General features: G+C 44.8%; 1 protein-coding gene across 2 annotated transcripts in view; it reads left to right on the forward strand.

The window, feature by feature from the left end:
* LOC116979633 overlaps positions 1–24,478 on the forward strand; it is a 164,457-nt gene that overhangs the window by 32,594 nt on the left and 107,385 nt on the right. For both annotated transcript variants that reach the window (XM_033031272.1, XM_033031273.1), the window contains exons 6-7: positions 4,101–4,236; positions 20,263–20,328. In XM_033031272.1, the coding sequence (XP_032887163.1) occupies positions 4,101–4,236; positions 20,263–20,328 (202 nt within the window). The remainder of the gene's footprint in view (positions 1–4,100; positions 4,237–20,262; positions 20,329–24,478) is intronic.

Genomic DNA, 24,478 nt, shown 5'->3' on the forward strand with positions numbered 1-24,478 from the left:
CAGTGGGTGAGGCAGCATCTATGGAGAGAAGGTATTCGCCAGACGAGGAAGGGTCTCGACCCAAGGCGTTGCCAATTCCTTCTCTCCAGAGATGCTGCCTCACCCGCTGAGTTATTCTAGCATTCTGTGTCCCGAGCTATTGGCAGGTCTGGGGGCAGGGCTACCAGATCCACTTCCAAGGGCTCACGGCTTGCTCGTTCCCCCTCGCTGGGGCTCGCACGTGGACGACGGGCTGAGCCAGAGTTTCACAGCAAGACCAAGTTACAACTGGTGGACGAAGACTGTGGAAAGGCCGAGTCCATCCAGTGTGACCTGCCCCACAAATAGTACCCACTCCACCCATGATCTACAATCCGTTTGAAGATGGGTCCCAACTCAAAACTTCACCCCTCCATGTTCTCCAGCGATGCTGCCTGACCCGCTGAGTTACTCCAGCACCTGGTCTCTTTTTGGTGTAAACCAGCATCTGCAGCTCCTCCTGCCTACGTTCTATTACCCAGATAGTTTTGGTCTACATCTTATTGCAGGTACAGTCTATGTTCTCTGCACCCTGCCACCTCTACAACTTAAACAACACTCATTTCTTTTCTCACAGAGAGTTGTGAGTCTGTGGAATTCTCTGCCTCAGAGGGCGGTGGAGGCCGGTTCTCTGGATACTTTCATGAGAGAGCTTGATAGGGCTCTTAAAGATAGCGGGATATGGGGAGAAGGCAGGAACGGGGCACTAATTGTGGATGATCAGCCATGATCACATTGAATGGCGGTGCTGGCTTGAAGGGTCGAATGGCCTACTCCTGCACCTATTGTCTATTATTGTCTCATTTGTTCACATCCAGTTTGGATGAAAGACCATTGATCTTAAGCATGAATGTTTCTCCCGCCACAGATGCTACCTGACCAGTTATGTATCTCTGCATTTTTTTAACAATTTTTTTTACAGCATTTAACTTTAACTTCCCATGTTCTACACGGAGTGCATATTAATTTGCAAGGGAATATTTTAAAAATGTTGTCAACAATACTAAATTGGTAAATCAATAGACACTATAAAATTTTCAGCTGTATTGCTGGCACTATCAGAATTTTTATTGGCGACTCAGTAAAGAAAATATTTAAGTTGTAGATTAATTTATGAACAATGATACTTTGTAGTTTTTTAACTGTTATTATCTATTGAAATACCGCATTAATAAATTTTACATAAGCCAAATAACGGTCACTAACAACTAATCAATATTCATTTAACCAACAAAAATCCATTAGCAGTCATGTCCATAAAATATTCTGTTTGACTTTGTGTAAAACTTCCTGGCTATTATCATTTATGTATTACTCTTCCAAACACTTTCCTGAAGTCCAATAATTTCTGGTAATGTACAGTTTAATGTAGTTAAAAGCCTTAACATGTATCAATGTTCCTGGAGGAGTGGAAAGAACAGGATAAATTATTGAAAGGGACGATTGCTTTTTCATTTCCATTCAGTTGTCATAAATATTGTAACGTTAAAGTGGGTAACAATCTAAGCTGGACTGAGGGAAGCACCTGGCAACTAGCACACAGGTCACTTCAATTAATGGTGGTGAAACAGTTCGACAGGTACGTGGATAGGACAGGTTTGGAGGGATATGGACCAAATGCGGGCGGGTGGGATCAAAGATCATAGAGCGGAGCAAGATACTCCACTCCTGCGTAATCCAATGCACTGAGGTGTAGTGCGATACGGAGCGTAACGGCTGCCATCTTAGAATGCTCAACCTGACTTTGGGACTAGTGTGGCTGGGACATGTTGGCCGGTGTGGGCAAGTTGGGCTGAAGGGCCTGTTTCCACGCTGTATCACTCAATGACTATGACTAAGTCCCTTTTAAATCTTTATTACTCGAGTTATATTTGCTGGTTATTCTCTCCATGTGGTTATGAAGAGATTGGAACTGAAATAACTTTGTTTATGACTTTGTCATTTTTGCTCATGACTACGTTGAATGTTAAATTCAAAAATAGTGCATAATAAATTTATGATATTAATAACCAACTGTTTGAAATAATTTATTATTGATATAATTAATACTGCAGCGTGAGCATCACCCTAGTGTTTGCCTCTGCGCCTGTGTTTTCGTGCTGCACAGTGTGTGCCCAGTTAATCAGTGTGAATAATAAGAAAGAAAATCTGTCAAAAGTAAAAGCCAAAGAAGGCACTTGTGGCAAACATGAAATAAAAGCAGAAAATACTGGAAAACCTTCCACAATTTGGGCAGCATCTGTGGAGGTCAGGTCGGGGGGAGCTCCCCCCGCCACGGGTACCATGTAATCCCGTGCTACCTGCTCCACGATCGGATAGTCGGCAACTAAACGGTCTCCCCCACCTGGTTTGCCAGGTGAGGAGGGGGCTGTGGACCCCCAGCAGGACCAAAAACAAGACCTGTCAGGGCGGATGAGCTTCTAGCGAGCCGACAGCCATCTACACTTCAGTAGAAGTTGCGATCACTGTCGTAAGGAACGATGATAAAGCACACACACTAAAATCCTATACTTCCAGCGGCAGAAGTCCGCAGGAACTGGAGGACAGATATGTGTGGTGCGTCCATCACCGTTCCCATTGGAAACCAGCGCACTGCGTCGCTAATGTTTTCAACGATGATGATGATGATGATGAATGAATGAATGTGTGGATGGAGAAACCAGAAGAACCAAAGATAAAGGGCAGCATTTGCTGTCCGTACCCACTTGTCATTGCGAGGTTGGTGATGAACAAACTCCTGTAGTGCCGTTATGGAGGGAACTCCAGGGTTTAGATTAGGTGATAATAACGGCCAGTGATGTAGTTTTGAGGGGCAGCACGGTGGCGCAGCGGTAGAGTTCCTGTCTTACAGCGCTTGCAGCACCAGAAACCCTGGTTCGATCCCGACTACGGGTGCTGTCTGCACGGAGTTTGTACGTTCTCCCCATGACCGCGTGGGTTTTCTCCGAGATCTTCGGTTTCTTCCCACACTCCAAAGACGTTCAGTTTTGTAGGTTAATTGGCTTGGTGTAAATTGTCACTATCCACTGTAGGATAGTGTTAATGTGCGGGGATCGCTGGTCGGTGCGGACTCGGTGGGCTGAAGGGCCTGTTTCCTTGCTGTATCTCTAAACTAAACTAAATGGAGAGAGGATGTTGTGCGACTCGGAGGGGAACTTGCTGGTGGTGCTGAGCTCCTGTGCTTCTGCCCTTGTTCTTTGTCAGTTTCAGTTTCGTTTATTGTCACGTGTGCTGAGGTACAGTGAAAGCTTTTGTTGCGTGCTAACCAGTCGGCGGAAACATGATTACAATCGAGCCGTTGCAGATACATGATAAGGGAGTAACGTTTAGTTTAAGGTAAAGCCAGCAAAGTCCGATCACGGATAGTTCGAGGGTCACGAATGAGGTAGATAGTAGTTCAGCACTGCTCTCTGGTAGTGGTAGGATGGCTCAGTTACCTGATAACAGCTGGGAAGAAACTGTGCTAAAGATCAGGGGGTTGGGAAATTCTGGGGGATGAGCTGGGACAGAGAAGTGAAGTACGTTACGTGGATGGTACACGCCGTGTCCACTGGGTACTCCTGGGGAAGCAAATTAATGATTTGGGTTGTGGATGCTCGCTCTGTCCAGGGTTAGTCCTAAAATGTCTAGGAAGGAACTGCAGACGCTGGTTTACACGGAAGATAGACACAAAATACTGGAGTAACTCAGCGAAACGGGCAGCATCTCTGGAGTTGACGTTTTGGGTCAACACCCTTCTTCAGACTGACGACTCCCCTGACTCTGTCTGAAGAAGGGTCTCAACCTGAAACGTCACCCATTCCGTCTATTCATAGATGCTTCCCCTTCCGCTGAGTTACTCCAGCATTTTGTCTAGAAATAATTAAATATTTACTATTTTGGTCTTTTAAATTTTTTTTATTGTTGCTTGTAGTTTGCAGTTTTGATTATTATTATTATTATTAATATTATTAATATTATTATTATAATTATTATTATTATGATTATTATTATTATTATTTAAGACTAAATCATTTGGAATAAACTCTAAATTATTGCTTCTCTGGTTGTTTTTAACTGAACGTTATTCCTTTTTGTTCCAGATCATGTTTTATTGCAACAGACTGTTGAAGTGGATCGTTCTGTAAAGGATCATTCACCGAACCTGCACATGCTGGGGGTCCTCTTCCTCAACAAGTATCTGAGTAGCTTTTTCAGCATTCTCCTCATCCTGCAGTTGTAAGCAATACTTTTCCTTTTGAAATTTATTTTCCTACTCAGCCACGGGTGGCACGGTGGCGCAGCGGTAGTGTTGCTGTCTCACAGCGCCAGAGACCCAGGTTCAATCAACAATAGGTGCAGGAGTTGGCCATTCGGCCCTTCGAGCCAGCACCGCCATTCAGTGTGATCATGGCTGATCATCCACAATCAATACCCCGTTCCTGTATTCTCTCCATATCCCTTAACTCTGCTATCCCTAAGAGCTCAATCTGACTCTCTCTTGAAAGCATCCAGAGAACCAGCCTCCACTTGTGGCAGAGAATTCCACACACTCACAACTCTCTGTGTGAAAATCCTGACAACGGGTGCTGTCTGTACGGAGTTTGTACGTTCGCCCCGTGACCTGCGTGAGTTTTCTCCGGGATCTCCGGTTTCCTCCCACGCTCCAAAGATGTAAAGGTTTGTAGGCCAATTTGACTTGGTATCATTATAAATTGTCCCTAGTGTATGTGCGGTAGTGTTGGTGTGCGGGGTGATTGGTGGGCCAAAGGGCCTGTTTTTGCACTGTATCTAAACTAAACAGAAGCATGAACTTTTAAAATAATAATGCGAATGAATCATACATTCAAGTACAGTGCTTAGTTTAGTATGTTATTGTCATGTGTTCAGAGGTACCGTGAAAGGTTTTGTTTACTACCCAGTCAAAGAATAGATGATTCATGAATGCAATCAACGCATGCACAGATAAGGGATAGAGGATACAACATTCAGTGCAATAAATAACATTGAAGTCCGATCAGGTCTGTTTAAAGATCGTTCAAAGGACTCCATTGAGATGGATGGGAGGTCAGGACCGCTCGCTTAATGCAGAGCTCAACAGCTAACTAAGCCATGTCTATTGTCTATTGCTTTCAAGAGAGAGCTAGATAGGGCTCTTAAAAATAGCGGAGTCAGGAACGGAGTACTGATTGGGGATGATCAGCCATGATCACATTGAATGGCAGTGCTGGCTCGAAGGGCCGAATGGCCTACTCCTGCACCTATTGTCTATTGTCTATAAAATTGTTAGCTGATTGAGAAATGTTGTTGAATCTTTAGGTCTGTTTGAAGCTGACCTGAAATAGAGTTTGGAAGTTGCATTTCAGAACCTGTGCCTCAACTTCTCAATTTAATTTGTTACCTGGGTTCGAGTTCATGGTTCCACTTAACTGCATTTGTGCTATTATTAGGATTGGTGAATTAATAATTTTGAACCTAATTGTGATTTATCGTGTTATTAAATCTTATTCCAGAGTTAATGATGGTTTAATCACAATATGCAAAACCGTAATGGAATAACCAATAGTTTTGAATGGTTCATTGCTTTCATAGAATCGTGCATCACGGAAACAGGCCCTTCGGCCCATCTTGTCCATGCTGACCAAGATGTCCCATCTACATTAGTCCCACCTGCCTGCAGGAAGCCCATGTTCCTCTTTTCTATCCATGTACTCATTCAAATATCTTTTAAATATTATGATAGTACTTGCCTCAATGACCTCCTATGGCAGCTCATTGGATAAACCCACCCCTCGGGTTCCTATTAAATCTTTCTCCTCTCACCTTAAGCCTCTGTCCTATGGTTCCTGATTCCCTTACACTGAGATTGTACGTTCTGCCTGTGACTAAGTGGGTTTTCTCCGGGTGCTCCAGATTCCTCCCACATTCGTCGGTGCGGGTTTGTAGGTTAATTGGCTTCTGTAAATTGAAGCCCCGCGTGTGTAGGATGCGACACTAGGAATAACATTTATATATGATGAGGCAAAGGTTTTGTCCTTGGTTGCATCAGGTACAATGTATTTGCATGTTTTGATATGAATCTTCTGAAGGAATCGTACCAGCATCTATCTGCCTTTATCAGGAGCAGACAGGCTGGACTTGTTACTTAATATGCTAATAAATATTCAGTTATATTTCATTCAACAATATTTTAAGTTCTAACAGGAAAAATAATACCCAAGAAGTTGAAATTCTCGAGTTCATTCAAACATCCTCGGATTTTTTCACACAGAGGGTGGTGGGTGTATAAAACAAGTTGCCAGAGGAGGTAGTTGAGGCTGGGACTATCCCAACATTTAAGAAACAGTTAGACGGGTACATGGAGAGGATGATTTGGAGGGGTAAGGACCAAACGCGGGCAACTAGGACAAGTGTTGCTGGGACATTTTGGCTGGTGTGGGCAAGTTGGGGTGAAGGGCCTGTTTCCACACTGTATCACTCTGAGTCTACTTCCAAAGCAAGTCCTCTTGCATGGCTGGAACCTCCCGTGTAGATGAGCTGAACGTCACTAACAGCAAACTGTTATTTCCATAACTACTCATGAAGACTCCAGAATTGGCATTTAAAACATTTATTTCCAGAGTCCCCTAAAACAATTTATGGTTGTAGTTGGGTATCGAACTCTGCATTACGTGTGCAGTCCTGACCACCCATCTACCTCGTTGGAGATAGACACAAAATGCTGGAGTAACTCAGCGGGACGGGCAGCATCTCTGGAGAGAAGGAATGGGTGACGTTTCGTGTCGAGACCCTTCTTCAGGTCCAAGATCTCATTGGAGATCTTTGAACTATATTTTATCGGACTTCATTGGTATATCTTGCACTAAATGTGCAAGATACCCTTTGTGTTCTGTGGATGCCTTGATTGTGTTCATGGATCTATCTGGCCAGTTGGGGGCGCTGCGAGTCGGCTGCCCTGCCAGCAATGTGTTTGTTATTTTGACTTTTTTTGGCGTGTCTAAATGCTAGTTTAGGTGTCTCTTGGTGTGTCTTGTGTGGTGGGTGGTGGGCGGGGGAAAAGGGGGAAACCGCTTTTGGTCGCCTCCTCAACGGAGAGGCGACTTTTTTCAATGTCGCTTCCCTAACAGCTTGGATTGGAGCGGCCTTTCCCGGAGTCGGGCCCGGAGCTTCAGCAGCAGGCGCGGCGTGGACTTTTCCATCGCGGAGCGGACGAACCCTTGCCGGGGTCGCCAGAGAGGAGTGTTCCGATCGCTGGCCTGTTGACTTTGGCATCATGGGGCTACGGATCTTCTAGCCGCGGGCGTGGCGTGGGCTTACCATCCGGAGTCTGGGATCCCTTGCCGGAGATCGCCGGAGAAGAGCTCCGACTGCCGGCCTGTGGCCTATAACACCCTGAACCCACGGTGTCCGGTAGGAAAGTGCCGATTCGGGACCTCCATTCGACACTTAAAGCAGAGTTTTCTGTAAATTCACTTTGTACTTTGTCATTTTGGCGTGTGGGAGGTGGGAAGTACAAAGTGAATTTACAGAAAACTCTGCTTTAAGTGTCGAATAGGTCAGGAGGACACATTATTGGCAACAATGCTGAATACAAGATTCAACTGTCAGTGTGTCGATCAGTGTATTTTACCACAGTCTGTCTGCTCAATGTTTGTATGTTCTCCCCGTGATCTGCTTGGGTTTTCTCCGAGATCTTCCCTTTCCTCCCACACGCCAAAATGACAAACGGGTTTGTGGGTTGACACAGAAATTTGAATATATGTAAAACTGCTTTTAAATTTGACAGTGTGTAAAAAATATTTGGTCATCTAATTCCTGATCGACATTTGCATTAATTTGCCTGCAACATCCAAGCCTCGATGTAATGTCATAAAAAATAATGTCAAAATCAATATTTAATTTAAAAATGCATCCAATTTGGTTAGCAGAGGATTGAATGCTGCATCTACATGAGATATGGGTGATTATTCACAGGTTAATTGCTGCTAAATAATATATTGCAGGATCGAACAACTATTGTGCTGTATCCTATTTGCATTTTGTTAACAACCGCACATGTTGTGAAGAGTTGGAATACTTTCCACGCCCAATTAAACTTCTGTGTGTAGAAAGGAACTGCAGGTGCTGGTTTATACCAAAGATAGACACAAAATGTTGTGGTAACTCAGCAGGTCAGGCAGCATCCCTGGAGAAAAAGGATGGGTGATGTTTCGGGTTGGGACAACTTCTTCAGATTGAAAGTAGAGGGGTGGGAACTGGTGGTAAATAAAGGCCCGAACAAAGTAAGTCCGGCAACAGCTGACCATGAACGCGGTGGGGCCCACAATGGCCCATTGTTTTATATTAATCAAAAAAATTATTTACACTACAATAAAACAAACCAGAACCCACCACCATAATACATTACAAACCAATATCCTAACTAAACTGCTATACAACGATGTTACAATCCTTATTGAGGATGCATTCAACACCCTGCGGTGCCCAGCGGTCCCAGAAATCCCCCAGGGTGCCCGCGGTCAGTGTGTAATCCCTTTCTAACCCCACCCGGGTGCGGACGTAACCCGGGAAAAGGGGCAGGCAGCCGGCTCGGGCGGAGCCCTCTTCAGCCTGGCGCCGTGACTCGCGGATGGCCAGCTTGGCCAGGCCCAGGAGCAACCCAACCAGTACATCTTCAGCCCTACGCGCAGGGTGTCCAAAGATGAGGATGGTGGGTGAAAAATGCAGCCAGAACAATGGCCCATTGTTGGCTGGGGAAGTGGTGATGATGAAGGGATGCAGGGGTGTGGAACTAGTCGGAGGCCAGTGGGGTGAGGAGGGGGGTGGAGAGGGAAGTTGGGTTATATCAAGTTACCGAAATGAACATCCATACAGCTTTGTTGTAAGCTGCCCAACCTTCTAACAGACTTAGTTGTGATGTAACCTGGCTGAATCTCCACCTCCCCCTCACCTATCACCCTAGTTCATCCTTACTAGTTCCAGCTGCCTCCCTGTCCTGAAACCCTTTGGAACCCAAACTACCACTGCTCTTCCTCCATACAATGTGGACCATTTCCCAACACCAATGCCTCTATTTCCTTTGAAGGCTTAGGAAGTTCGCCATGTCCCCTACAACTCTCCCCAACTTCTACAGATGCACCATAGAAAGCATTTTATCGGGATGTATCACAGCTTGGTTTGGGAACAGCTCCATCCAAGACCGCAAGAAATTGCAGTGAATTGTGGACGCAGCCCAGACCATCACCAAACCAATCTCCCTTCCATTGACTCCATTTATACCTCACGCTGCCTCAGCAAGGGCAGCAATATTCAAGGACCAGTCGCACCCCCCGGTCATTCCCTCATCTCCCCTCTTCCATCAGGCAAAAGGTACAGAAGTGTGAAAACGCACACCTCCAGATTCAGGGACAGTTTCTTCCAGGCTGTTGTCAGGCAACTGAACCATCCTACCACAACCAGGGAGCAGTCCTGAACTACTATCTACCTCTTTGGTGACCCTTGGACTATCCCTGATTGGAGTTTGCTGGCTCTACCTTGCACTAAACGTTATTCCCATATCGCGTATCTGTACACTGTAAATGGATCGATTGAAATCATGGATTGTCTTTCTGCTGACTGGTTAGCATGCAACAAAAGCTTTTCACTGTACCTCGGTACACGTGACAATAAACTAAACTGAAACGCTCTCCATCACATCACATTTCCATGGTGTTGGCTCCAGAGCTCGACACGAACATTCAGCTGTTGCCCAATCAATGTTTTATAAAATTGTAGCATAATCTTATTGCTCTAGTATCTGATGCCCAGCCAAATGAAGGCAAGTATTTTGTTTGTTATATACATTAATCATTTGGATATGAACGTCGGAGGTATGAGCAGTAAGTTTGCAGATGACGTGAAAACTCGTGCCTGGTAATCTGCCCGTCTGGGATGTGGGAGGAAACTGGAGCATCCCCAGGAAACCCACGCAGTCACTGGGAGAACGAGCAAACTCCAGTGCCCGAGACCAGGCTGGAACCGGGGTCTCTGGTGCTGTGAGGCAGCAGCTCTACCAGCTGCGCTACTGTGCCGACCCATAATTATGGATCCAAATTGCTAACTTGCCTTGGATCTCGGGGGCTGGAACCTTTTCGCCCAGTCCCCCCTGTCAAGGGAGTTTTATTGTCATATGTTCCGGATGGGACAATGAAATTCTTACGTGTTGCAGCACAACGGAATATGTGAATATGTAAACATTGTACATAATGGGGGAAGAGAAAAAAAGAGAAAGTTCAATAAATAACAAATATGGTGCAATAATAATATAATCTTTTGCAGCTCAGAGCTTATTAGTTGTTGTGTTTAATAGCCTGATGGCAGTGGGGAAGGAGCTGTTCCTGAACCTGGACGTTACAGTTTTCAGGCTCCTTGTACCTTCTTCCTGATGGCAATGGTGAGATGAGTGTGTGGCCAGGATGGTGTGGGTCCTTGATAATTTTGGCAGCCTTTTTGAGGCAGCGACTACGATAGATCCCTTCGATGGTGGGGGTGGGGGGGGGGGGTCATAGCTGGTGCGATGTTATCGGCGGCCTTACTGACGGACGTTGGGCGACACGGCTCTGGAGGTCATTGTTTGAAAGATTTGCACAGGGAAAATCTCGAGGCATTTGCGAAGCAGTTGGATGTTTCTTGAAGATCCGCGGTCCGCAGGGTGTGACTAAATGGGGACTAAATTATTGCTTGATTCTAACTCATCACCTAGTCTACACGCCACGCACATTGTAGTATCTGTCAGTGTGTGTTTTTGTTTTTTTTAGGAGAATATTCCGTTAGCACCACTACTATTAAACCTAATTAAATTCCTGCTGTTCCTGATTAGCTGGCTTTCTGTTTTGGCTTCTGGATATGAAATCCTGCCTTAAGTGGAATTGCTGGCTGTGATAGTCTCAGATATCAAGTGAGGAAAAACAGCTGAAATTGCCAGTTGTTTTGTTAATAATCTTCTCCGAGACGTCTGTCCTGCTGATCACACAGCCTGTAATTAATAAATGGATTGATCTCATCACTGGCTGAATAATTTGAGTAAGCGGTCACGACTTCGCACACAGGGTGGTGGGTGTATGGAACGAGCTGCCAGAGGAGGTAGTCGAGGCTAGGACTCACACACCGTTTAAGAAACAGTTAGGCAGGCACATGGATAGGGCAGCTTTGGAGGGATATGGACCAAACGCGGGCAGGTGCGACCAGTGTAGCTGGGACATGTTGGCCGGTGTGGGCAAGTTGGGCCGAAGGACCTGTTTCCACACTGTATCATTCAATGACTCTGTGTATCTGTGCACTTTGTATAGAGGAACAGTATTTGCTCAGTAGAACTGGATATAGAAGTGGAGAGGCTCTTGATCCGTCTATTGTACTTGAGTTTGCATCTATGTATAATATATCTTATCGATTTGGATAGCATGCCAAACAATGCTCTTTCACCGTACCGCGGTAGACTTGATGATAATAATAAACCTAAATTTGAAACAGAATTAATTGGTGCTGATGAAGAGGCCCCTGTGAAAGAACATTGGTGTTTTATTAAATGCAACATTGAGGATCTTCCTGCATATACATGTGCAAATCTAAAGGGTCTTAAAAGCCACGATCATATCTGCTTCCACCACCAACTCCAGTAGTACATTCCCGACACCCACCCGTGCGTGTGTGTGTGCTTCCAATTTTTTTTTAAATTCCATCCTTCACATCTCCTTGAAACTATCTCCCCTCCACCCTCCCCCCCAATCTAAAAGTTTAAAGGTTATCCACTTAAACTGGAAGGCAGAATCTATATAATTAAAAGTCTCATCTTGACGACTTCCTGTGTGCACTGTATATTGATTTTAGAAACAAACGCATGCCCCGAGGATTTTTCCCATCGATGAAAAATAAAAACGTTATGAGTGTTTAAAAAAACCTTGAGATCCTCTTACCTGTTAATCACCACGATGAAGGTAACGCCGCCTCCGGGGCGGGTGGGGGGCAGGTCTATAAAACCCCGGATGCCTGAACATGACTCAGTCACTCGGCAAGATCGCAATGGAGAGGCCACGACTCTCATTTTAGGCTGTGAACTGTGAGTCTGCAATGTACTTGCAATAAATGATTTGTTAGCCCTTAATGAAAATGCAATCAGCAGTTTGGCTTGGCCTGCCCTGTGCTTGAAACTGCAATGGCAATGAAAGTGAAATGAAAATGCCATCAGCTGTTCAGCCTGTCCTGTGCTTGAAACTGCAATGGAAGTGAAATGAAAATGCAATGAGCTGTTTGGCCTGCCCTGTGCCTGAAACTGCAATGGCAATGGAAGTGAAATGAAAATGCAATGAGCTGTTCGGCCTGCCCTGTGCTTGAAACTGCAATGGCAATGAAAGCAAAATGAAAATGCAATGAGCTGTTCGGCCTGCCCTGTGCACGAAACGGCAATGGCAATGGAAGTGAAATGAAAATGCAATGAGCTGTTCGGCCTGCCCTGTGCTTGAAACTGAAATGACAATGGAAATGAAATGAGCTGTTTGGTCTGCCCTGTGCCTGAAATGAAATAGAAATGAAATGAAATGAGTTGTTTGGCCTGCCTGAAACCACTAATTTCCCTCCAAAAGCCCCCTATTAGCCGAGAATCCTGTCCCTTTTGCCCGTATTAGCCCAGGAGAAGCCTTTTGGCCCTAAAGGCCCATGCCAGGCCAGGAAAAGTCCAGAAAAAGTACAGAAAAAGTGCCTTTCACTGAGATTTCATTCAGATTTGTTTTAAAGGAGCCCCTTCGGCCCATCAGGCCTGTACTAACCCAGGAGTGCCTTCGGCCCATCAGTAAGTATTCCCCCTGCAAGTATTAAACCTGACCCCAGTATTTTTCACCCTCCCTTCATTGGCTCCCTGTGAGATCCAGGCCAGGATAGACTTTCCTCCTTCATAGCTGTGATCTGCAGAAAAAAATTTAAAATGTCTAAAATTGATTCGCCACCCTCTCCCCCTTCTCTCTCACAGTCTCTCACCTGTTTTGGGCAGAATTTCTGGCAGTTTCTGAGCTGCCAGCCCGCCAGGCCTGAGTGACAGAACTGCCAGCCCACCAGGCCTGAGTGACTGAGCTGCCAGCCCACCAGGCCTGAGTGACAGAACTGCCAGCCCACCAGGCCTGAGTGACTGAGCTGCCAGCCCACCCGTCCTACTCGTTGTCTATTGTCTATGCCCCCTGGTATCTAACATTTGCACCCTGGGTATAAGGTTTTGATTGTCTATCCTATCTACGTCACTCACAATTGGCAACACTCCCTCGGCAGACTCCAATACACTGGAGAAAACAATCCAAATTCATCCAATCTCTCCTTGCACCTAATAAATGAATGAATGAATAAGTTTATTGGCCAAGTATTCACATACAAGGAATTTGCCTTGGTGCTCCGACCGCAAGTGACAACGACATACAGTAACTCGTGCCCTCTAATCCAGGCAGCAGTCTGGTAAACCTCTGCTGCACCGTCTCCAACGCCTCCTCACCCCCTCCTGTAACAAGGTGGTCAGACTGCACGCAATATCCGAGATGATAAACTGGAACTGTGCATTGAGTTCTTCGATCCTGGGAAATAAATGTCAGGTTGATGTATCTGTCTGAGCCCCTGTATAACTCGACAATCCTTTGTTAATTCTGATTAAGGATCTTAACTTGAAATGTTAAGTTGTTTACTTTTCCAGAGATGGTAAATCAGAGGTGTGTTTCATCTTTATTTGAATATATCAGGGGAGTTCTAGCTTTAATTCGAGCTGCATCTCTCAGCAAGAAATTTGATGGAAATTCCATCAGCACAGTGAATTTCCCAGGAGTACATATTTAATTGCTTAATGTAACTCTTTAATGAGTTGTCTCAGTGTGACCTGTAAGCCTTGCATTGACTGGAAAGGGAATAATAAGGATTAAAATTGTACAAAGGCTCCACCTACAAGTATATTGATTATTCTGAGAAGAATGAGCACATTATTTATTTGCTTATTACAGCAGTGAAGCTAGAAGGCAACTATAAATGGTCATGTTTGCAGTAAATTGAGGCTTCAAATGGAATGATTATGTAAATAATGTGTCACAGAATGTCATCCCTGATCATGGTCCTGAATCGTTGGGTCGGTTGGTGGCACTGAGCCACCATTGATCTAAGTGGATGGAATTAATTCACCAGGCAGAGTTCAAGGTGCTGATATGACAATTTAGTTAGTGCATTACTAAGCAAGCTGACTTTGTAGACCGTCAGAGGCCACTCCCATCACTGCAAGGGATGATAGGTCAGAAGAAGGATCTCAACCCAAACGTCACCTGTTCCTTCTCTCCAGAGATGCTGCCTGACCCACTGAGTTACTCCAGCATCCCGTGTCCATCTGACGAGAATGATCTTTGCTTTGTTAATATTTCGAAGCTCAAAAGCTGTGAAAATGCTACAAACTATAAAAACAAAATTTGTAGGCTTATTAATATTTTCACCAACGCATGGTGGATTTAACAAGATTACTCTATAAACTTCTTTGACACTTGCCAGAGAAATACGACATCTGGAGATGCTGGGAACTGCAGATGCTGCAATCTTTAGCAAAGCACAAAGTGCTGGAGGAACTCAATGGGGCAATAGACAATTGGTGCAGGAGTAGGCCATTTGCCCCTTTGAGCCAGCATCGCCATTCACTGTGATCGTGGATGATCATCTACAATCAGGATACAAGGCTACAAAGGACATTTATTATCACATACACCAATGGTGTAGTGAAATTTGACTTGTCATTGCAGTACATCAATAAAGATAAGACACAACATTAAAGAATTTAACAATAAACATAAAAAACATCTCCCACAATGGTTCCCACTGTGGGGGAAGGCAGCAAAGTCCAGTCCTCTTCCTCTTGTTCACCCATAGTCGAGCCTATTGTGGCCTCCGCAGTCGCCGCTATGGCAGCCCCGATGCTTCAGGCCCTCTTGCTAGGAAGATGGAACTCAGGTGAACATTCCTCAGCGGCTTGGAATGTCTGGAGCGGCCGCTTCCTCCCCGGAGACCGTGGCTCCCAAAGTCGTCAGGCCGCACTGGTTGGAGCTCCGACTCTGGCGATCCCGATCCCAGGCTCCGCGGTGTTTTAAATCCAGCGCCGCCTGCTCCTCGGTGTTGGAGTAGGTGGTCACAGCACTCTGGGGCTTACCACACGGCGACCCGGGTAAGGCATCACTCTCTCCGTGATGGTGTCCCAGCGCTGCGCCGCCACCAAAGCTGGGGTTCCGGCCGGTCCCGACAGGAACCACCGCTCCAGTCCGATGGTAGGCTGCGAGGAAGGGACGAAGAGGCAGCTCGGAGGGAAGGCGCCTCTCCGACCAGGTAGGGACTAGGAAATAAAGTTTCCCCCTTCCCCTCCCCCCCCACCCACCACATAAAATACTAGAAGACCTCCAAAACAAACACTTCTAACTCACTAAAAATAAGAAAAAGGGTGAAAGGACTAACAGCTGCTGGCAGGGCAGCCATACTCGACAGCGCCCCCTTCAGTAGTGCCCCGTTCCTGCCTTCTCCCCATATCCCTTGACTCTGCTCTTTAAGAGCTCTGCTGAACTCTCTCTTGAAATCATCAGGCAAGGGTCAGGCAACATCTGTAGAGAGAATGGAGAGCAACGTTCGGGGCCCTTCAACTGAAATATAATCACCTCTGCAGCCAACAATGGACCATTGTGAGCTCCACCTTTCCTTGATCATCATTGCTGGGTTTTTGTCCTTTAGCCTACCTTTTTATTTGTTCTTTGTACCTCTTTATATCTCTAATTTCCTCTCCCCTGACTCTTTGAAGAAGAGTCTCAACCTGAAATGTCACCTATTCCTTCTCTCCAGAGATGCTGCCTGACCTGCTGAATTACTCCAGCATTTTGTGTCTATCCAACAATCTTTGATTGAAACTGCTTTCAGAAAAGGGGTGGCACAGTGACGCAGCAGTAGAGCTGCTGCCTTACAGCACCGGAGATCTGGGTTCGATCCTGACCTCGGATGCTCTCTGTGCAGAGTTTGTACGTTATTCATCATAAAAGAATGGAGCGGCTGGGCTTGTATACACTGGAATTTAGAAGGATGAGAGGATATCTTATTGAAATATATAAGATTATTAAGGGTTTGGACATGCTAGATACAGGAAACATGTTCTCGATGTTGGGGGAGTCCAGAACCAGGGGACACAGTTTAAGAATAAGGGGTAGGCCATTTAGAATGGAGATGAGGAAAAACTTTTTCACCCAGAGAGTTGTGAATCTGTCGAATTCTCTGCCTCAGAAGGCAGTGGAGGCCAATTCTCTGGATGCTTTCAAGAGAGTTGGACAGAGCTCTTAATGGTGGCGAAGTCAAGGGATATGGGGAGAAGGCAGGAACGGGGTACTGATTGTGGATGATCTGACATGATCACAGTGAATGGCGGTGCTGGCTCAAAGGGCCGAATGGCCTACTCCTGCACCTATTGACTATAATGCAGCAAGAGATGGTTACTGAAAAAGAGAATTAGTGGGGTAAAACATCTCGGACAAATCACAATTAAGTCTTCTGACCTTTGCAAATTACCATGACTAATAAAAGCAAGTCTATTTTTCTGCAATTTGATATCTTCTCTGTGACTAAGCCAAAAGTCTCTCATCAGCTTACAATTTCAGGAAGGCTTTACTAATAAACTCAATCTGTGGTTGAACGTTAAGAAAGGAAGGCGAGGAAAGCGGAAAATGTTTTCATGCAAGTATCTTTATTAATATCTTTGCTTGAAGGCTGCACGTTCCTTCAAGGTGTGGGCGGCAGTTCTGCCTGATTTCACTCGGTGACTATAGTTGAGTGAACAAAGATCAAAGAATTTCACAGTGAGCATCTAGATGATTACTTGTACTGCTTTAAAGATCTCATCTGTGAATTTATTGTTCAACGTTCATGAATCGTCTGTAGAATGTATGTTCACTGTGAAAGTTTAAAGAGCATTTAAACAATTGGCAACTTTTACATCAGAAATAAGCTGTGTGTCTAATTGGGTCGTACAAACTTTATAAATTAGGTAAACCTTTGGTGGCACAGCTGATAGAGCTGTTGCCTCACAGCACCAGAGACCCAGGTTTGATCCTGATCTTGGGTGCTGTCTGTGCGGAGTTTCCATGTTCTCCCTGTGACCAAATGGATTTCCTCCCACATCCTAAAGACGTGCGGGTTTGTAGGTTAATTGGCCCTCTGTAAATTACCTCTAGTGTGTAGGGAGTGGATGAGAAAGTGGGATAACATAGAACTGGTGTGAGCAGGTGATCGATGGCCGGCGTGAGCTCGGTAGGCCGTAAGGCCCATTTCCATGCTGCACCTTTCAATCAATTGATCCTTAGTTTCACAGTTTAATCCAAGGTAGATAATGTTTAATAGAGAAACAAATCAGAATAATTTTACGTTAATTCATCCATTTTGACATGGGCATCAAAACATTTTGTGTGAAGGACTTTTGATGCATTTTCTTGCTTGGTATCAGTTAGTAAAGTTTAACCTTAGAACGTGGAACAGTACAGCACAGGAACAGGTCCTTCGGCCCACAATGTGTGTACCGAACATCATGCCAAGACCAACTCTTATCTACCTGCACATGATCCATATCCCTCCATTCCCTGCATATCCATGCGCCTATCCAAAGGTCTCTTAAACACCACTATCGTGTTAACCTCCAACACCAGAGAAGACACCCAGCAACTGGTGATGTCCATGAATCGCTGACTTCAAGCAGTCATTTGCATGCAAAGGATATGCAACAAAATACTAAACATGACTACTTTCATTTACATGACATTGCTGTGTCCCAAACATTACGGTGCCCTGAAATGGGGGGACTATGTATAAACGCAGCTGTAATTTCTACATGGTGAAACCACAAAGTATAAAAATGGCGTTTAATAAAATCTGACTATGTGCACTTTAACCACATGTGATTTTTTCCATTACAAATCTCAAATTGTGGAGTACAGAGGCAAATAAATAAATGATGGGTCTTTGTCCCAAACATTATAGAGGGCTCTGTATATTAGCAGCCAAGACAGGCCAGTTATTAAGAGTTGGTGTCTGTCATTTCCATAAGTTTCTCACAAAACATAACTACCATTCTTGTTGCTTGCTACACCTGATTTGCTATAGCGCACAATTTCCACATTAAACATAAATTTCGTTCAAATACATAATTCTTTGAAGTCTCAGATATTTGGAAAGTATTCATGTCAGTGTAAAATATTACTTTAATTTAACTATTACTGTTCCTTAGTTTATCTTTATACGTTGACTGCCGTGGCTGCCGCAGCTGAAGAATTGGACTCTGGTGTCAATTATTTCAGGATTATGTATCAGTGGAGCTTCTGATTTGACCGGAGGATTTGTGTTTTATGATGGGTGCTTTTTGTCTGCCATTTATAGAGGAGATTTATTTACACTTCGCTGCCGGTGCAGGATCTGACAGTCCCATTGCAATGTTTACACTGTGAAGGGAAATGGGTTTGACACCAATCAGAATGGTTAAGTAACCATGTATATTATGATTTTAAAAATGCATAAATCATGAGTCACATTTGACCATGATTGAAATTGCAAAACTAAGGCAATACGCATGGAGGCACAAGGAACTGCAGGCGCTGGAATCTTCGGCAAACACAAAGTGCTGGAGGATATCGGTGGGTTAGGCTGCATCAGTGGAGGGACTGAAGAGTTTACCTTAGAGATACTGCGCAGAAACGGGGACTCTTCCGCCCACTGAGTCCGCGCCGAACAGCGATCCTCGCATATCAGCACTATCCTACACACACACTAGGGACAATTTACATTTACACCAAGCCAATTAACCTGCAAACTTGCACGTTTTTTATCGTGTGGGAGGAAGCCGGAGGCCTCGGAGAAATCTCACATGGTCACGGGGAGAACGTAAAACTCCGTACAGACAGCACCCGTAGTCGGGATCGAACCTGGGTCTCCGGCGCTGTAAACATCTCTACTGTGCCACAACATAGATGACGTTTCAGGCCAAGACCCTTCTTTAGTCTCTCAACAAATGTTATCTTTGTTTAAAACGTGATGATGATGATAACTGCTAACTTATCTGTGCTGTAAATGTTAACTACCCAAAGGATAAAAGAATGTGTTAAATTGTACCCAAAATCTTTAGCATTGAACAGGTGAAGATAAATGGCTAACATACTGCATGTTCCTGATCCGTAATGATTATTTAAGCTTTGATTGTGCAACCAATAATGGTGGTCATTTTCTCCATTTAAAGCCTCTTGTGACAAAATGTACTACCTATGACATTACTATTTCATCCCATGAAATTAATTTTAGTTTTAGTTTTCAGTGTTAGAGTTACAGTGTGGAAAAATGCCCTTCTGCCCACCAAGTCCCTGCTGTCCATTGATCACCCCATCACTGGTTCTATGTTATCCCACTTTCTCATCCACTCCCTACACACGAGGGACAATTTACAGAGGGCCAATTAACCTACAAACCCGCACGTCTATGGGATGTGGGAGGAAACCGGAGCACCTGGACAAAACCCGCACAGTCAGATGGAGAACGAGCAAACTCCACACAGACAGCACCCGAGGTCGGGATCGAATCTGGGTCTCTGGTGCTGTGATGCAGCAGATCTACCAACCGAGCCTCAGAGTCTCACAATTTTAGACTTTAGAGATACAGTGTGGAAACTAGGTTACTTTCTGTCTATGTTCCCAAACACACCTGAGTTATTTGCACTGGGTTTTTTTGTGGGCACTAGGTGCCAGTATACACACAATTTATAAACATACCTGTCACATAGCTGTAAAATGAAATAATGATGATTAACTTTTTAAGAGGTAGACAAAAATGCTGGAGAAACTCAGCGGGTGAGGCAGCATCTATGGAGCGAAGGAATAGGCGACGTTTTGGGTCGAGACCCTTCTTCAGTCTGAAGAAGGGTCTCGACCCAAAGCACTAGTCTGAAGAAGGGTCTCGATCCGAAACGTCACAGATTCCTTCGCTCCATAGATGCTGCCTCACCCGCCGAGTTTCTCCAGCATTTTTGTCTACCTTCGATTTTTCCAGCACCTGCAGTTCTTTCTTAAACATTTTAAGAGGTGACGGCATGCATGCCATCACGAAAAATGCACTGATTATACATATGAAATCTTCCACACAAAGCAGCTGTGATTATTGTGAAGATTGGGAGGCTGATAATAATTGCATGAAATATCTAAGCAGAGTTTTATTTTTCTACAGCGTTTCCATTGGAATCAGTTATGTCTTGGCCGGCAGTGAAGCCTTTGGTGAACTTTTACACATCAGGTGAGTATCCAATTATTTTTCATTAATCTGTGTACAAATTTGTTCAAAAGGCTCCTGAACAAACTTTTTAGAAATCATCATCAATGAAAACACCGATTTTGTTTTGCAATTAAAGGCTTTTAATTGAGTTACATCACCTAGATTAAAATGTGTATGATATTTATCTGCTCATAATTGATGTCAGTGTCGTTTTAGGTTGAGGTTTATTATTCTTGTGTACTGAGGTACAGTGAAAAGCTTTGTTTTGCGTGCTATCCAGTCAGATCAGATAATACCACACATAAATACAATCAAGTCAAACTCGAGCACAACAGGTAGAGCAAAGGGGAAGATACAGAATGTAGAATATAGTTCTCAGCATTGTAGCGCATCAGTTCCAGAGACAAAGTCCAATGTCCGCAATGGGGTAGAGGTGAATCGGACAGGGCCCTAGCTTATGGAAGGACCATTCAGAAGCCTGATAACAGAGGGGAAGAAGCTGTTCCTGAGTCTGGCGTGTTTGTAGTGGGATCTCCTCACAGTCCCGGTGACAAAGCACAATAGCTCTCGGTCTGTGTGTGACCTGATTCCAAAAACATTCCAGAAAGGCATGAAGAGTCAGGGATAGAAACATGGAGCTGGTCAGCATTTTGTGTCCATCTTCAGTGTAAACCAGCATCTGTAGTTCGGACCCTATCATACAGCATCTGTAGTTCCATCTTAACCTGCCTGATCTCCTGGTGTCTCAGCACTTCAACTCCCCCTCCCAGTTCCTCCTTTTCTGTACTGGGCCTCCTGCATTGTCAGAGTGAGGCCCAACGCAAATTGGAGGAACAGCACCTCCTATTTCGCTTGGGTAGTTTACAGCCCAGCGGTATGAACATTGACTTCTCTAACTTCAGATAGCCCTTGCTTTCTCTCTCCATCCCCTTCCCCTTCCCAGTTCTCCCTCTAGTCTTACTGTCTCCGCCCACATTCTATCTTTGTCCCGCTCCCTCCCCCGACATCTGTCTGAAGAAGGGTCTCGACCCGAAACGTCGCCCATTCCTTCTCTCCAGAGATACTGCATGTCCCGCTGAGTTACTCCAGCATTTTGTGTCCACCTTCTGTAGTTCCCTTCTACACGACATAGAAACAGACCCTTCAGCCCATCACGTACATGCCAACCCATTTACTGATTTACAGGAGTCCTATTTAACTGCATGGAGTTCACTTGGAATGAGGATGAGGGGGGGGGGGGGGGGGGATGCAGAAAACCAGAAGGAATGGACTTCAGGGATTGACTGACCTTTATGTTATAGCACATCCAATATTCAATTTCTGAAGTCCACTAATAGTGGAAGATACTGATGAGACAAATTGTATAATTTTGCTGTAATCAGTGCGTATTCTGAGTTGTATAATTATTTGGGCATAGTTAAGTAGGAAAATAATTGCACTGGTTTATTGCTGAAGGCGATGTGACATTGAATACTGATGCTGATGCTGCAGGAGCCGCTAATTTGAAAGCTGGAAAATGCTGGAAATACTTAGCGGTTCAGGCAACCGCTCTGGAGAAAGAAAGAGTTAAGGGCCTGTCCCACTTACACGATTTTTTCCGCGACTTGCCGGCACCCGTCCTAGTCGCAGCAGGTCTCCGAAAATGTTCAACATGTTGAAAATCCAGCGGCGACCAGAAATCGGAGGTGCAAAGGGACTTGGGATTAATCGCTGGTGCAGGATTCCCATAAAGTTCATCTGCAAGTCGAATCGGTAGTAAGGAAGGCAAACACAATGCTGGCATTTATTTCAAGCGGGCTAGGATACAGAAAACAGGGATGTAATGCTGAGGCTCTATAAGGCGCTGGTCAGGCCGCATTTGGAGTATTGTGAGCAATTTTAGGACAATATTTGAGGAAGGATGTGCTGGCTCTGGAGAGGGTCCAGAGGAGGTTTACAAGAATGATCCCAGGAATGAATGGGTTAACATTTGATGAGCGTTTGACAGCGCTGGGCCTGTACTCGCTGGAGTTTAGAAGAATGAGGGGGACACCTCATTGAAACTTGCCAAATAGTGAAAGGCCTGGATAGAGTGGATGTGAAGAGGATGTTTCCACAAGTGGGAGAATCTAGGACTAGAGGTCATAGCCTCAGAATTAAAGGACGTTGCTTTAGGAAGGAGATGAGGAGGAATTTCTTTAGTCAGAAGGTGATGAGTCTGTGGAATTATTTGCCACAGAAGGCTGTAGAGGTCAAGTCAGTGGATATTTTTACGGTGGATAGATAGATTCTTGATTAGTACGGGTGTCAAGGGTGATGGGGAGAAGGCAGGAGAATGGAGTTAGGAGAGAGAGAGATAGATCAGCCATGAGTGAATGGCAGAATGGGCCGAATGGCCTAATTCTGCTCCTGTCACTTATGACCTCATCTAGTTCCTTGAACATTGCGTCACTGGTAGACTGGGTGGTCAAGGAGGCTTTTGATACATTTTCCTTCATTAGTCAATGTTTTGACTTTAGAAGTCAGGATGCTGTGTTACAGTTACACAAAACATTAGTGAGGCTGCATTTGGGGCATTAATGTACAGTTTTAGTCACGCTGGGAGGATGTTGTTACGCTGGCAAAGAGTGCAGAGAAGATTAAAGAGAATGTTTCCAGGAATCGAGGGTCTGAGGTAGAGGTTGGGCGGGCTAGGACTTTATTCCTCGGAGCACGGGAGGATGAGGGGTATTATTTTAGTTTTAGAGATGCAGTGTGGAAACGGGCCCTTCGGCCCATCGAGTCCGCACCGACAACGATCACCCGGGCACTAGTTCTATCCTACACACTGGGGACAATTTACAATACAATACAATACAATTCAATTTATTGTCATTTGGACCCCTTGAGGTCCAAACGAAATGCCGTTTCTGCAGCCATACATTACAAACAAATAGACCCAAGACACAACATAATTTACATAAACATCCATCACATTGCTGTGATGGAAGGCCAAAAAAACCTGCACGCCTTTGGAGTGTGGGAGGAAACCGGAGCACCCGGAGAAAACCCACACGTTCACGGGAAGAACGTGCAATCTCCGTAGAGACAGCACTGAGTGTCGAGATCAAACCCGGCTCTCTGGTGTTGTAAGGCAGTCGCTTTACCACTGCGCCACCGTGCCGCTGATCATATGGAACATGTGATCATATAGAGATGTATAATATCATGAAGGATTAGGTAGGGTAGATGCACAGTCTTTTACCCAGAGTAGGGGAATCAAGAACCAGATGACATGGGTTTAAGGTGAGAGGGGAAAGATTTAATGGGAACCTGAGGGGTAACCTTTACACACACAGGGTGGTGGGTATATGGAGCGAGCTGTCAGAGGAGGTAGTTCCAGCAGGTACTATGACAACATTTTAAGAGACATTTGGACAGGTGCATTTGGACAGGTTTAGAAGGATATGGGCCAAAGTGGGCAGGTGGGACTGATCTTCATGAAGCACCTTGGTCAGCATGGGCAAGTTGGGCTGAAGGGCCAGTTTCCGTGCTGCATTAATAGGTGCAGTGCCCTCTATAATGTTTGGGATAAAGACCCATCATTTATTTATTTGCCTCTGTACTCCACAATTTGAGATTTGTAATAGAAAAAAAATCACATGTGGTTAAAGTGCACATTGTCAGATTTTAATAAAGGCCATTTTTATACATTTTGGTTTCACCATGTAGAAATTACAGCTGTGTTTATATATAGTCCCCAACATCTTTGTTGCTTGACCATTTCCATTTAAACATAAATTTAAAGAGATTTATGTTAATAAATCGGCAAGATAGGTAATTTGAGATATCCTCTCATCCTTCTAAACTCCAGAGTGTACCAGCCCTGCCGCTCCATTCTCTCTGCATATGGCAGTCCTGCCATAGAAACACAGAAACATAGAAAATAGGTGCAGGAGTAGGCCATTCGGCCCTTCGAGCCTGCACCGCCATTCAATATGATCATGGCTGATCATCCAACTCAGTATCCTGTACCTGCCTTCTCTCCATACCCCATGATCCCTTTAGCCACAAGGGCCACATCTAACTCCCTCTTAAATATAGCCAATGAACTGGCCTCAACTACCTTCTGTGGCAGAGAATTCCAGAGATTCACCACTCTCTGTGTGAAAAATGTTTTCCTCATCTCGGTCCTAAAAGATTTCCCCCTTAT

The sequence above is a fragment of the Amblyraja radiata genome, chromosome 13, assembly GCF_010909765.2.
Source record: "Amblyraja radiata isolate CabotCenter1 chromosome 13, sAmbRad1.1.pri, whole genome shotgun sequence".
Classification (NCBI taxonomy): Eukaryota; Metazoa; Chordata; class Chondrichthyes; order Rajiformes; family Rajidae; genus Amblyraja; species Amblyraja radiata.